General features: G+C 33.6%; 5 protein-coding genes and 3 pseudogenes across 8 annotated transcripts, besides 1 other annotated feature; 3 read left to right on the top strand and 5 right to left on the bottom strand.

Annotated features, from left to right (window-relative positions):
* Window positions 1-13,445: part of a mobile genetic element that runs on past the window's edge.
* TVAGG3_0229380 lies at window positions 29-860 on the top strand (annotated as a pseudogene). Its single transcript has one exon. A coding segment is annotated over exon 1 (832 nt).
* On the top strand, window positions 913-1,263 carry TVAGG3_0229390 (Poxvirus D5 protein-like family; the record flags this gene model as incomplete). Its single annotated transcript, XM_051227286.1, has 1 exon — window positions 913-1,263. The coding sequence occupies one exon, from the start codon at window positions 913-915 to the stop codon at window positions 1,261-1,263; it is 351 nt and encodes a 116-aa protein (XP_051112272.1).
* On the top strand, window positions 1,302-1,720 carry TVAGG3_0229400 (annotated as a pseudogene). Its single transcript has one exon. A coding segment is annotated over exon 1 (419 nt).
* Window positions 3,651-4,190, bottom strand: TVAGG3_0229410 (KilA, N-terminal/APSES-type HTH, DNA-binding family; the record flags this gene model as incomplete). The annotated part of the gene is made up of 1 exon (XM_051227287.1): window positions 3,651-4,190. The coding sequence occupies one exon, from the start codon at window positions 4,188-4,190 to the stop codon at window positions 3,651-3,653; it is 540 nt and encodes a 179-aa protein (XP_051112273.1).
* On the bottom strand, window positions 5,150-5,692 carry TVAGG3_0229420 (organellar and viral DNA polymerase type B; the record flags this gene model as incomplete). The annotated part of the gene is made up of 1 exon (XM_051227288.1): window positions 5,150-5,692. A coding segment is annotated over one exon (543 nt), but the record flags the coding sequence as incomplete, so codon positions are not given.
* TVAGG3_0229430 (organellar and viral DNA polymerase type B) lies at window positions 6,787-7,701 on the bottom strand (the record flags this gene model as incomplete). The annotated part of the gene is made up of 1 exon (XM_051227289.1): window positions 6,787-7,701. One exon carries the CDS (start codon window positions 7,699-7,701, stop codon window positions 6,787-6,789), a length of 915 nt encoding a protein of 304 aa, XP_051112275.1.
* On the bottom strand, window positions 9,100-9,960 carry TVAGG3_0229440 (uncharacterized protein; the record flags this gene model as incomplete). The annotated part of the gene is made up of 1 exon (XM_051227290.1): window positions 9,100-9,960. One exon carries the CDS (start codon window positions 9,958-9,960, stop codon window positions 9,100-9,102), a length of 861 nt encoding a protein of 286 aa, XP_051112276.1.
* Window positions 12,219-12,958, bottom strand: TVAGG3_0229450 (annotated as a pseudogene). Its single transcript has one exon. A coding segment is annotated over exon 1 (740 nt).
* Window positions 13,446-13,460: the final 15 nt, after the last annotated feature.

Below are 13,460 nucleotides of genomic sequence, written 5' to 3' on the forward strand. Positions count from 1 at the left end.
AAAAAATATTTTTTTTATTTTTATAAAAATGTACAGAATAGATGTTTCAGATTTTTATGACTTCCAAGCATTCAGAAATATGTGTCCATTTCGAGACTATAACAAAGCAGTCGAGAATTTGAAACGTTTAGTCATTTATGTCGACTCTGCCCCAGAATGTTATGTTATGAAAGAATGGGATGTTGTCTTTAACAAACCAAGAGCAACAATAGTTTCAGAACAAGAATGTAAACAGAAACTTAAGAAAATAAAAGTCGTACAAGTTGGCATGAAGATGTTAGATGCTTGGGATATCTTATTGTCAAAACTTGAAGATTTTTCAGTTCGTGGTATAAAGTTTATACACCTTCTCCAAACTTCTATTCTATCTTCACTGGATATAAATATGAACAAGTAGAATGGAAAGAAAATATTATAGAAGCTTGGTTAGACCATGTCAAAGAAATTATATGCAATGGAAACGAAAGAGTCTATGAGTATATCTTATGTTGGTTTGCAAACATCTTACAACATCCAAGTGCTAAAAATGAAACTGCTCTCATTATAATTGGAAAACAAGGAACAGGTAAGAACACATTCTTTACAGATATCTTATGCAAACTGTTAGAAGGTTATTCGAATCCGAATATGACAAACTTAGAAAACATCTGCGGTAAATTTAACTCTTCTATTGAGAATATGAAACTTATAGTTTGCAATGAACTTCAAAGTATAGATACAACAAAAGTTTTGAACTCAGATGCTTTGAAGAGTCTTATAACAGACAAAGTTGGAGTTGTTGAAAGAAAATATAAAGACCAAAGAGTTTGTGAAAATGTTGCAAACTTCGTTATGGTTTCAAACAATGCTGTTCCGATGAAGTTAGAAAGTTCTGACAGAAGATATGTAGTTGTCAGAACGTCAGAAGCTCATATGCAAGATACAGAATATTTTGACGACTTAGCAGAAACTTTGACATCTGACTTTTACAACCACTTGTTCTCATATTTTATGACATTAGATATTTCAAAGTTCAATCCAAGACAAATTCCACATACCGAAGAGAGACAAACATTGTTAGAAGCAAACAAGAGTGTATATGAACTGTTCATAGATGAAACTGACTTTGAGTGTTTAGATGAAAGGTCATTGTACGACTCGTATAAACAATATTGTCAAGAGTATGGTTATATGACAGCGTCTAAACGAACATTCTTGGCAAATGTCAAAAGTCTTTTAGATGTTCAGAATGGTGTATATACAAAGAAAAATTTTTCTGAGTAAATTTTTAAAAAAAAATATTTTTTTATCCGATAGAAAAGATGACAAAATTCATCTCAGTAAACAAGTACATGACAGAAGTCAAAGAAGAACTAGACCCATTCACATATTTGAATGTTTACTTCTACCATTTTGAAAAGTCTTCATTCAGCAAAGTTTGGAACATCGAACCAGTTAAGTTTGCTATTGTGACTAAAAATGGTGCGAAATTTGAAGACTTAGACATAGAAGGTTTGTTAGCAGTCAAAGAAAGTTTTGACAGAAGGTTCTCAAAACTCGAAGAAGGTAAAGCATACAAACTTGTTATACCTTATGAACCAAAGAAAGCAGACGACTATGAATATTATGAGTCTAAGTAGTTGAAGTTCAAGGTAAATTGGGTAAAAAGATTTTAGAGTCTAAGCCAGTGTTTGCTCCTAAAGAGGAAGAGAACATTGACATTGACCCAGAAATGTTCTAAAAATAAAATTTTATTTTTACATGTCAAATTTCTTTTTCTCTGGAACTGGTTCAGGTTCTTTCTTCTCTTCTTCTACTTTCTTTTCTTTCTTTTCTCTCTTCTTTTTCTGGTGGAGTTATGTCAAACTTCTCAGAACCATATTTTTGTAAAAGTTCTTTGTCCTTTAATAGCTCTTCTATTCTGTTTTCTATTTCATCTTCAAGAACAGTGCATGTGTCTTCTTTGCATTCTAAGAAGTTTTGTTGGACTTCATCTTCCAATCGGCGTCATCTCTGTCAACAAGTCTGTCATTGACAAATTTTAAGACTTCTCTGCTTAATGTTTTATGGTTCTTGTCATATTCCCAGAAACAGAACTTTAGAACAAATTCACCTTTCTTGTTTACACTATGTAAGATTTTATGGTCGACAGATGTTTTGCTGTCGAAAAGCTTGTCTCGAATATAGATAGCGAAATCGCTAGACATTTTCTAAAAGATAAAAATTTTAATTTTTCTAAAAATATGTTAGAAAAAAAGTTTGCTGACATTGACAAAAAATTTGAGAATGTTTTAAATAAGAACAAGAGGAAGTTGGAAAATGCTCAGATAAAACCCATACATGACAAGTTCTTATTTGCTCAGAATGGTATAACAGGTCTAATTGCACCACCTGGGTCGGGTAAGACTTTCACTTATCTTAAAATGGCTGCACAACAACAAGAACTAGATGAGAAGAACCCATTCTATGAGTTAGTTGTCATTTGTAGTACTTCTGGTCAATTTGACCAAACCGTCAATTCGTTCAAAGATATTATAAAGAAGTCTAAGTTAGTATGTATAAAAGACTCTGAGTTGTTAGATTGGATAAAGAAGTACCAAAGAAGAGTTTTGAAGTACAATGCTATAAATGAGTATATAAATTCTAAGTTTAAAGACCCAAATGAGGAAATGCAGAGAATATTAGAGAAGAAACACTTCAGAAACAAACAGAAAGAGATAGAATACATTTCGAAGAAATTGCAATCTTACGATTGGAAGACATACCCTCATAGATGTCTTCTTATCTTAGATGACTTTGCTTCTCATCCTTTGTTAAAGAACAGAGAACAAGATATGTGTCGAATTCTTAAGAAGCTCAGACACTTCAACATCTCTGTTGTCATTTGTGTACAGACAGCCAAGAGTTTAAGTAAGGATGTAAAGAGAATACTTACTGACATTGTACTTTTCCCCGGATTGTCCGAAGACGATTTCATGGAACTTATGAAAGAGTCCATGGCAGGTAAGTTTGACAGACATGAACTATGGGAGAGGTACAAAGTCATACAAGACCCTCATACTTCTTTCAGAATTCACATCTACGCGAACAAAGTTCAAATTGTAAAAAGTCAAGCGTAAAAAATGTAAGTGTTTAGTCTTAGTAAGTCTGTTGTGGTGCTGGGGCTGTCGGTTCTTCTGGCTTTGGAATGGACTCGGTTGGTGGTACGTCGGACATTCGTTTGTGTCCTGTCGGAAGGAAGAGTTCTTCCAGTTGGAAGGAAAAACTTTTCCTGTTGGAAGGAAAAACTTTTCCAGTTGGAAGGAAAAACTTTTCCAGTTGTCGGGAAATTTTTTTCCTGTCTGAAGGAAAAATTTTTTCTGTCGTTCGACCAAAAAGTTCTCAATTTTCGAAAATTTGAATGGTTTACGGACGGACAACAGGAAATTTTTTTCCTGTCTGAAGGAAAATTTTTTCCAGTTGGAAGGAAAATTTTTTCCTGTCGGAAGGAAGAATTCTTCCTGTTGGAAGGAAGGACTTGGAATGTTGGAAGGAAGGACTTGGAATGTCGGAAGGAAGGACTTGGAATGTTGGAAGGAAGAACTTGGAATGCCAGAAGGATTTGACAAGACAATTGACCTTATAGAGCTACCTGAGCCATCTGAAGTCAAGCGTAAAAATAAATGGTTCATCTACTCTGCTTGTTTGAAGTTGTCAAAATACTCTGTTATTTTTTCCTTCAGTAGCGGCAAGTCTTCTTTGAAGGTAAGTATTGTACAACCTTTCATATCATAGTGTGTTTGAGGTAAAGTATCTTGAACTATTTGTTTCACATCTTCATTTGGTGTCATTGAAATCGGTAAGTTTTCGCGATAGAACCAATTTCTGTCAGATTTGTAAATCTTAGCAAGGTCGTAAAAGCTTTTGTTGTTTCTTCTTCTGACTAAATGCAACATAACCATATCTCTGTCTTCTTCTTTCTCCATCTCTTCAGTATAAATCATATACTTATAGTTCTTTTCCTTTCCTTTTGGTACCGAACGTGGTATTCTTTTTGAAGGCTTTTGTCTTCTTTCATCATATCTTCTCTGCTTTGTACAAAGTTCGTCAAGTAGCATAAGTATGTAGATTGCATAACGAGGTGAAGCCCACATTGCTATTGAACTAACTAGGAACTTATGAACATATATACCTTTTAGATGTGATGGTAAGTTTTGTCTGTCTTGGTACATCTTTTTAAGTTCTACATGTTCAAACTCACTGAGGAGTTCATGAGTGCTATTTAATTCAAACCAGTCTTGTGGTTTCTTAGTATCTGGTGCAAAACATGCTGTCAAAATACTTTGCATTTGGTACATATCGTCTTTGACCGAACGAATGAGACGTAACTGTTTGTTATATTGTATGTACTCATATTCTTCATTTATGGCTTCATGAACGATAGCAGTTGTTGTGTTCTCTGTTGTTGTCATATCTGTCCTTATATTCCGGATAAAAAAAATATTTTTTTAAAAAATTAGCGTTATTTTTTCTGAGATAAACACTATTTCTTCACAACATTAAATTTTATCCTGTATGAAATGACTTTAAAAAAATTATTGACTGACTTCGAATACTATCTCATTGACGCACTGACAGACCCTCAAAACTGTGTTGAAAGTTCTTTAAGCTTTAAGATTGAAGGTACGACGCATTTTGTCTTCACTTACGTATTGAAAGAATATGACCGTTATCATAACGAAGTGAATCAAACACTAATAAAATTTGTAGATAAAAAATTGGTTAACAATGAATATTTTAAACGTGAAGACCCAAACACTGCTGGAGATGATGAAGAATACAGACAAGTTATTGAAAAAAATAACGCAAGCTTAGATGCAATAGAAAAGAAGTTTTGTGAATGTCTTACAAACACGTATGAATATCTTATGCGGTGGGAAGCCAGATGGAAATAAATTTACGTCAAATATACAATTTATAAAATCTTATATCTTCATGAACGATAGCAGTTGTTGTGTTCTCTGATGTTGACATATCTGTCCTTACATACAAAATAAAAAAAATATTTTATAAAAAATTAGCGTTATTTCCTGACTTTCACAAAAGACCAAAAATAAACGCTTTACATGTATTTTTCAGCAACTTCGTCAAATAATTTTATAGCTTTATCTATCTCATCTACTTCAAACGTTTCTTTACCTTTCGTGGGAGCACCATACATTTTCTCAAACTTTTCAAGTAGTTCTGTTTCTGCAGCTCTCATATCGTTAACAAACACAACCTTAACTTTATTGACTATACTGTCATATCTTTGAGTTATATTATATGTTCTTCCTATCTTATATCTTTTTGTATTGAAGTCCTTCGGTTTCTGAACGATGTAAAGTAAGCCCTCACTGCAACGTTCAGTATCGAATGAACCATATGTTATGAAGTTATATCCAACAACTGGGTCTAACCATAACAAAACTATTGGTATAAGACTTTTGTCAATGAGATATGCTGTAGTTCCACAGAATCTTACTGATATCATAAGCTCAGGATTTCTTGTCAAAATTTTCTGAGTTGAAGCAATTCCAACCCAATGCCATGTTTTCTTTCCAGATGGAGATATAATGTCTGACAAAGAATATTTCTTGTATTTCTTTGAGTATCTTACGTTTAAATCACCTATTCGAACCACTTTGGTGTCATTGTCTATCTTTCTAACTGTTTCAAACTCAGTGTTTGTCATTTTCTGTTTCTTACATACAAAATAAAAAAAATATTTTTTAAAAAACTAACTTTATTTTTTCTATTTTGTATCTTAAGGAAATTCACGATTTTCATGTATAAAAGATATGATTTCAGGGATTTTTTTACGAAGTGTTAAAGTTCACTTCGTCAAAAATAACAGTTATATAATGAAATTTGGTCATTTTTTCACGATTTCAGGGATTTTTTTTACGAAGTGTTAAAGTTCTCTTCGTCAAAAAATAACAGTTATATAATGAAATTTAGTCATTTTTTTACGATTTTCATGAGTTTTAGGCGACCAGGTTTTTTTCCCTACTCGCAATTTTTTACGATTTTCATGTATAAAAGATATGATTTCAGGGATTTTTTTGACGAAGTGTTAAAGTTCACTTCGTAAAAAAATAACAGTTATATAATGAAATTTGGTCATTTTTTTCAGCAAAAATATATTTTAGGGTAGATGGTTAGATCTCACCTCTTTTCTCACCTCTTTTTTCACCTCTTTTTTTCATGAGGGTCACCAGGTCCCTCGGTCCCTCGGTCAACTAACATCTTTTTGAAAATGGTGACAACATGACATTTTGACAACAACACAGGAAATAAACTTCTTCGTATATGTTTTGTCATGACTTCTTCTTCGTCAATGAGCGTAAATGTTTTGTCAAGACTTCTTCGAAATGAGCGTAAATCAGACAAAAATATATTTTAGGTGAAGAGGTGCGATCTCACCTCCTTTTTCACCTGTTTTTTCACCTCTTGAATTTTCATGATTTCATCGTACATGTTTTGTCAAGACTTCTTCGTAAATGTTTTGTCAAGACTTCTTCGTATATGTTTTGTCATGACTTCATCGAAATGAGCGTAAATGTTTTGTCAAACATGAGTGTAAATCAGACAAAAATATATTTTAGGTGAAGAGGTGCGATCTCACCTCCTTTTTCACCTCTTTTTTCACCTCTTGAATTTTCATGATTTCATCGTATATGTTTTGTCAAAACTTCATCGTATATGAGCGTAAATCAGACAAAAATATATTTTAGGTGAAGAGGTGAGATCTCACCCGTTTTTTCACCTGTTTTTTCACCTCTTTTTTCACAAGCGTTTTACATGAATTGTACGATGTATATTTGAAATTCTAAACAATTTCGTAGCTTCTATTTCTTCTTTTAGTATGTCAAAAGTTTTCACAATGCCGAAAGTTTCTTTATATTTCTTCTTGACATCAGATAGAAGGAAATCGTCAGCTGTTGGATAGTTTTTGTTCAGAAATGTCAACATGTCCATTTTATCTTCTGCTGGTTTCTCTACTTCTTTCTTTAAGTCAGCATAGTCGTTTCTCATTCTTTCTATCTCTTTGACGGAGTAGTTATATTTCCTCATTGCTGCTTTACATTTTGAACATTGTGGGTTCATTTTAGCATTGTACATTGAAATTTGACCTGCAAGTACAACTATAGCGTCAATGGTTTTCTTTAACTCAAAAGTTGCTGGTTTTATCTGTTCGTTCCATATTTTACATCTTCTATCTTTATCTCTTATCTGCCATACACATTCAGCAACTAACGAAACAAAGTTGTCGTAGGTCTTAAACTCCTCCGATTTATATATGTCAGAAATATTTTTATATACCATATCGCAGTCTTTGTCCATGACTTTGTGGTTGCAATGAAATCCTAGAAACTCATAGTTTACCTTACGAATGAACTTCTTTATTTCTACTGAGTCAGTTGGTTTGACTTCTATTTCATCGAATTCAGGAATAGTGAGCTTTTGTTGTTGTATTTCAGGAAGTTTAGGTAGATGGTCAATAATATCCTGCATTTCATAAAGATATTCTTCATTTGTTTCATCTTTTGCAGTGCAATCTAAATCTCCTTGGAGAAGTTCCTGCTTTATCTTCTGGATTTCTGTTTCGAAAGTATATGAAGAAGGAATGAAGCTTTTCATCTCTACTAACATAGATGTTGGATTCATGACTAACGAGTTTGGTGCTGTTGTTGCTAACATGTTCTTACAATAAAAATAAAAAATATTTTTTTAAAAAAACTAACTTTATTTTTTATTTCGGGAAAATTCATGAGTTTTGGTTGAAAAATACGGTGGAGCCAAAAGTGGCTCGACCTCAAAACAAGCATTTTGTGAAGAATATACCAACCGCCGGAAAACAGCGGGTTGCTTTTTATACAAAATTCAACGGGTGAAAGAATACGATGAAACCTTGACAAAACATTTACGATGAAACCTTGACAAAAACATATACGAAGAAGTCTTGACAAAATATATACGATGAAGAAGTCATGAAAATTCAACAGGTGAAAAAACAGGTGAAAAAGGAGGTGAGATCGCACCTCTTCACCTAAACTTTATTTTTGGGTCCTTTACGCTCATTACGATGAAACCTTGACAAAACATATACGATGAAACCTTGACAAAAACATATACGAAGAAGTCATGACAAAACATTTACGTTCATGTTTGACAAAAACATATACGAAGAAGAAGTTTATTTCCTGGACTGTTGTCAAAATGTCATGTTGTCACACTTTTTCAGAGAAGTTCGTTTAACCGAGGGACCTGGTGACACCTTCAGTTCTTCAAAACATTTACGATGAAGTCTTGACAAAACAAGCATTTTGTGAAGAATATACCAACCGCCGGAAAACAGCGGGTTGCTTTTTATACAAAATTCAACGGGTGACAAAACATGTACGAAGAAGTCTTGACAAAACATGTACGATGAAGTCTTGACAAATTCAACGGGTGAGAAAAGAGGTGAGAAAACAGGTGAGATCTCACCTCTTTACCTAAATTATATTTTTGTCTGATTTACGCTCATTACGATGAAGAAGTCATGACAAAACATGTACGAAGAAGTCTTGACATTTTCCTGGACTGTTGTCAAAATGTCATGTTGTCACACTTTTTCAGAGAAGTTAAAATGACCGAGGGACCGAGGGACCGAGGGACCTGGTGACACCTAAAAACCTTCTACCCTAAAATATATTTTTGCTGAAAAATGACCAAATTTCATGAAAATTCAACGGGTGAGAAAAGAGGTGAGAAAACAGGTGAGATCTCACCACTTCACCTAAAATATATTTTTGGTTCATTTACACTCGTTACGATGAAACCTTGACAAAACATTTACGATGAAACCTTGACAAAACATTTACGATGAAACCTTGACAAAACATTTACGATGAAACCTTGACAAAACATTTACGAAGAAGTCTTGACAAAACATTTACGAAGAAGTCTTGACAAAACATATACGATGAAACCTTGACAAAACATATACGATGAAACCTTGACAAAACATGTACGATGAAGTCATGAAAATTCAACGGGTGAAAAAACAGGTGAAAAAAGAGGTGAGATCGCACCTCTTCACCTAAATTATATTTTTCAATACTTTTTCAGCACTTTTCCGTAGTTGTATATGAAAGACAATTCGAGATAAAAGTCATAGTACAATGGTATAATATGCTGCACACCATTTGTTGTGAACCAAACTTGAAAGTCAGAGAAACTGTTACTAGGTGGTTCGTAGAATTTAGAAGCAAAGTCATAAAAGTCCTTACCAATACATAGAAAACTATTGTTGCTTGAACTGAAACTTGCATGGCACATAACATTTTGAGGGTCAAACACGTTTCTATAAACTGTCAAATCTGCTGGTGGAAGTATAAATTGAAATGGACCATCTGGTGGTAATGGTTCGTTCTGGTTTAGTAACCGAAGAAATTGTGCCCAAGAACGTTTGTCTACTTGCCAAAATAAAAACTCTGTATCTCTTGGAGGGTTAATTTCAATCTTTTGAAATGAAACGGTGGAGTTCATCTTGTCATATTCTAGTTTCAGATAGTATGTTCCATTTAGTAAAGAGTCGTATTTTTCTTGAAATTCCCAATAGTATTTGTTTATTTGAGTTTGAAAGTCATTTAGAGTTTTCTCAAGACTTTCGTCTGAACGAACTGTAAAGATTTTCATTTCGTCAAATTTGTCTATTAGACCATCAGAACCTTTATACTGCCCATGAAAATATACTGCGAACATAAACGCGTTAGTTCTATTTGAAAACAAAACTCTTCTAAATCCTATTGCCTTTGCATCTGAAGGACTTTGAAGCCAACGAATTGGATAGTCAAACCTGTATGAACGGGATGAAATTTCTTCATCTGAAATAGTCATACCAGCATTTGTAAAGATATAGTCTAACGGTTTTGTATCTGCTACTTTTGTTCTTTGTTTTTCAACCTGAAGCATTTAATATATGTAAAAATATATGGTTTTAAAAACGTTTTTACTTCATATTTCTCATCTAACAAACAAGTTTCCCAACGGTCTTCTCCAACAAACTCAGCGTACATTTCAAATAAAATAAAAAAATATTTTTCTCTTTACTTTACATAACCGCCTGAAGCCATAAGTCTTTGACGCCAACCCATACCAGCTAATGAAGGTTGACTTGGTTTAGTTTGGAAACTAAACTTTGGTTTTGGTTTTTCTTCTTCTATCGGTTTTTCGTCACTTTTCGGTTCCTTTGACTTTACTTCACTTGCAGGAATAGTTGTGTCGTCAACATCTTCATAAATATCATATGCCATTTGTTTTTGTTTTCCTTTCAACTTTTTGTGTTTGTTGTAAAGTTTAGAATATTTCGACTCTAAGTCAATGAGATGTTCTATAATGAACTGTTGGTCAGTGAAGTAAACTTTTCCATCTGTTGTCTCGAAAGCTCCTTCAGACTTCAATATTTTATTTGTGAGAGTCTGTTTCTTTTTTGAGATACTTGCCGTTCCTTTTTATGAAAAGTGACTTTATAGTTAGGTTTGTATTTCCAGACCTGCACTTTCTATTATTGAATTTTTCTCTCATCTGTAATTCTTGACAGGTTTTGACAATGGTTCTGAACTTTTTGTTGTTTGTGGTGTCAAATCTACCGTTTTCAACTTCTTCGGTCATTTCATCTCAGTAAAAAATTTTAGTTTGGTTTGTTTTCAACTGGTTGTTGTTGTTTTTTAAGTCGGTCTAAAACTTCCTGAGGTATAGGAAGAACTTGACAAACACGTTGTGTAACTGCTGGAAGTCGACAAATCCATCTTGAACCCATTTGTCTCAATGCTGTATTGTCATTTCATCTCAGTAAAAAACTTTACATTCCCACGTTTGAGGTGGTTGCGGTTGGTTATTGTTTACCCACTGTTGTGCATGGTTATATCCTCTGTTAAAGAATCTTTCACCTTGGTCCATATAGTGTCCTGCTTGGTTATAGTAGTCATTTGCTTTGTTATAATAGTTTCCTGCTTGTCTTCCTACATTGTCCATCCATCCTTGAACTTTTCCTCTTGTTTCAGGATTTGGAATAAGATTTGTTGCATCTCTGCTACATCCCAACCTTTCTGTACAGTTTGTATAATAGGTTGTGCTTTCTCTTTCAGTATACCTAATGTACTCAAAATCTTCCTTCCAATTCCAAATGCACCTCTGGCTATTGTTCCCACTGCGGGTAAAAATCTGGATGCAACTCCTGCAAACGCGCCAAATAAACCCATTTCTTATGGGTTAAAAAATGACGAATCCAAACAAGGACCCCTATGTTTCTAAGGCGACAAAGAAGCACTCATGGTAAAAATCTTTAGTTCAACACCAAATGCTTGGTTTATGGATATCTTGGAAAAACATTCCGAGGTATAGAGAAGATGGACCACCATACTGGCTAATATTGTTGGTCAAACACAAGATACTGTGAAGCCATACCATTACAGTCCAAAAATATTTTAGATATCTTAGCAGCTTTGACAATATTCGTTGACAAATACCATCCAACAAAACTAACATCTGACTGTGAAAGTTCTTTCAAATCAGACGATATTAAAAACTATCTGCGTTCAAAAAAATGTAAACCAATATTTCATTGTCGACCAAAACCATTCTGCTCTTGGTGTCATTGACGGTTGTATAAAAATGTTAAGAGACTTAAACCAACCACAAGGTGGTGAAGCAAATGAAATGTCATATGACGACAAATATAGACACTTCTCCATGGCAAAGATGAGACAAGTTTTAAATATTTACAATAGCCGTAAACAAAAAGGTTTGGAAACCACTCCCCCGAAGAAATGAAAAACAACCCTGACTTAGAGAAAGACTATATATTTAATAATTTAGTCAAAAGAGACAAACAAGAAAGAATGCCGGCTTCAAACTTCAGAAAGGTGACAAAGTAAAAATAGAAATACCTAAACGCGACCCATATGAAAATACTATTGACTATGACAACAATGGGAACTCGACAGGTACTCACATTCGTGTTCGTAAAATAGAAGAAAGTATACAAGAGAATATTATGAAGTTTTAGGCAAACATGGCAAAATGTACAGACTGCAAGCAGAAGATAAAACTACTATTGTCAGACCTCTTTTCAAACTTGTCAAAGTTCAAGGTGGTATACTTTCAAAGACAGTTCCTAACAAATATAAGACAACTCCTGACGAATATGCTAAAGAAGTTGAAAATGACGACTAAGCATTTCTATACCATGCGTAAACTGTCATGTAAGGTGGCATGTAGTCTTTACTTTGTCCCGTTGTTTGCGTATATCCTGAAACGCGATGTGTATGGTTTCCATCTCCCTGAGTGTTACCCCAGAAACAATTTATAGCAAACTGAACGTCGTCTTTAACATCATATCCTTTACCTTTTTTCATTGCTGACCAATCCCAAAAATTATGCTTATGCCAACCTGCTTGAGATGTACTTAAATCTATGTAGTGACTGTGTGCAGGTAAGTTTTCACCTGAAATCGTTTTACTTCCACCTGTTTCCTTTGAAGAGTTTGCACAATACAAAAACCTGTCGACTATTTGTTCCCATGCACCAACACCAAACATTACTTGAGGACCTCTTGCTTCCGATGTATAAATAGAACCTACTGGGTTCATTAAATCAAACATATGAGACATTACAGGATTGTCTCTTTTGAACTTAAAATATAGTGCAACTATTTCAGGTTTTTCTGGTTTAAGTCAGAATATTTTTTATAATATAATCTTATGTTTTCAGGTAGGTAAAATCTTGACTATAATATTATTTCTGTCATCTTTAATAGTATACTATTCTCGTTTTTTTCTATTGCATATATCTTTTTATATCTATAAAAATCTAAATATAATGTTAGCTTTTGTTCATCTACATGTGGTGTTCTGTTGTCATCTCCATAGTCATAATAGTATGGTGCTGGAGCTGGGTCAGGCAATGTCATATCTGTCATTTCATAAACTCGGAAATATTTCTTTTGTTCGTCTCCATATAAGTTTAAGTAGCAGTTGTTGTCTAATGGAACTTTAACTTGTGTACCATCGTTCTTTTTATAGCTTACATACATTTCATTGTTATTTTTCGGAATGAGTTTATACCGTGTACCATTTTCTAAGGACTGTACCAACTGCCATCTAAAATATTTGTTTTCTTCATTGAAAGAAAAGTCACCAACAATAGTTTCAATATTTTTTGTTCCAACTAAACTTTGGTATTTTCATTGACATATGTTTTATCTGCTTTATTTTCAAGGCTAACGTTTAAGTCTGTTATTTCAGAAGATGTATGTGTATGTCCAACGTCACTTTTCCTGTTTAAGGTTTCTTGTAAGTTTGCAATATTTGCAATGGTATGTGTATGTCCAACGGCACTTTTCCTGTTTAAGGTTTCTTGTAAGTTGTTATTTCAGATATAGTATGTGTATGAGTCTTTTAGAATATTCGTTT

The sequence above is a fragment of the Trichomonas vaginalis genome, chromosome IV (assembly GCF_026262505.1).
Source record: "Trichomonas vaginalis G3 chromosome IV, whole genome shotgun sequence".
NCBI lineage: Eukaryota > Parabasalia > Trichomonadida > Trichomonadidae > Trichomonas > Trichomonas vaginalis.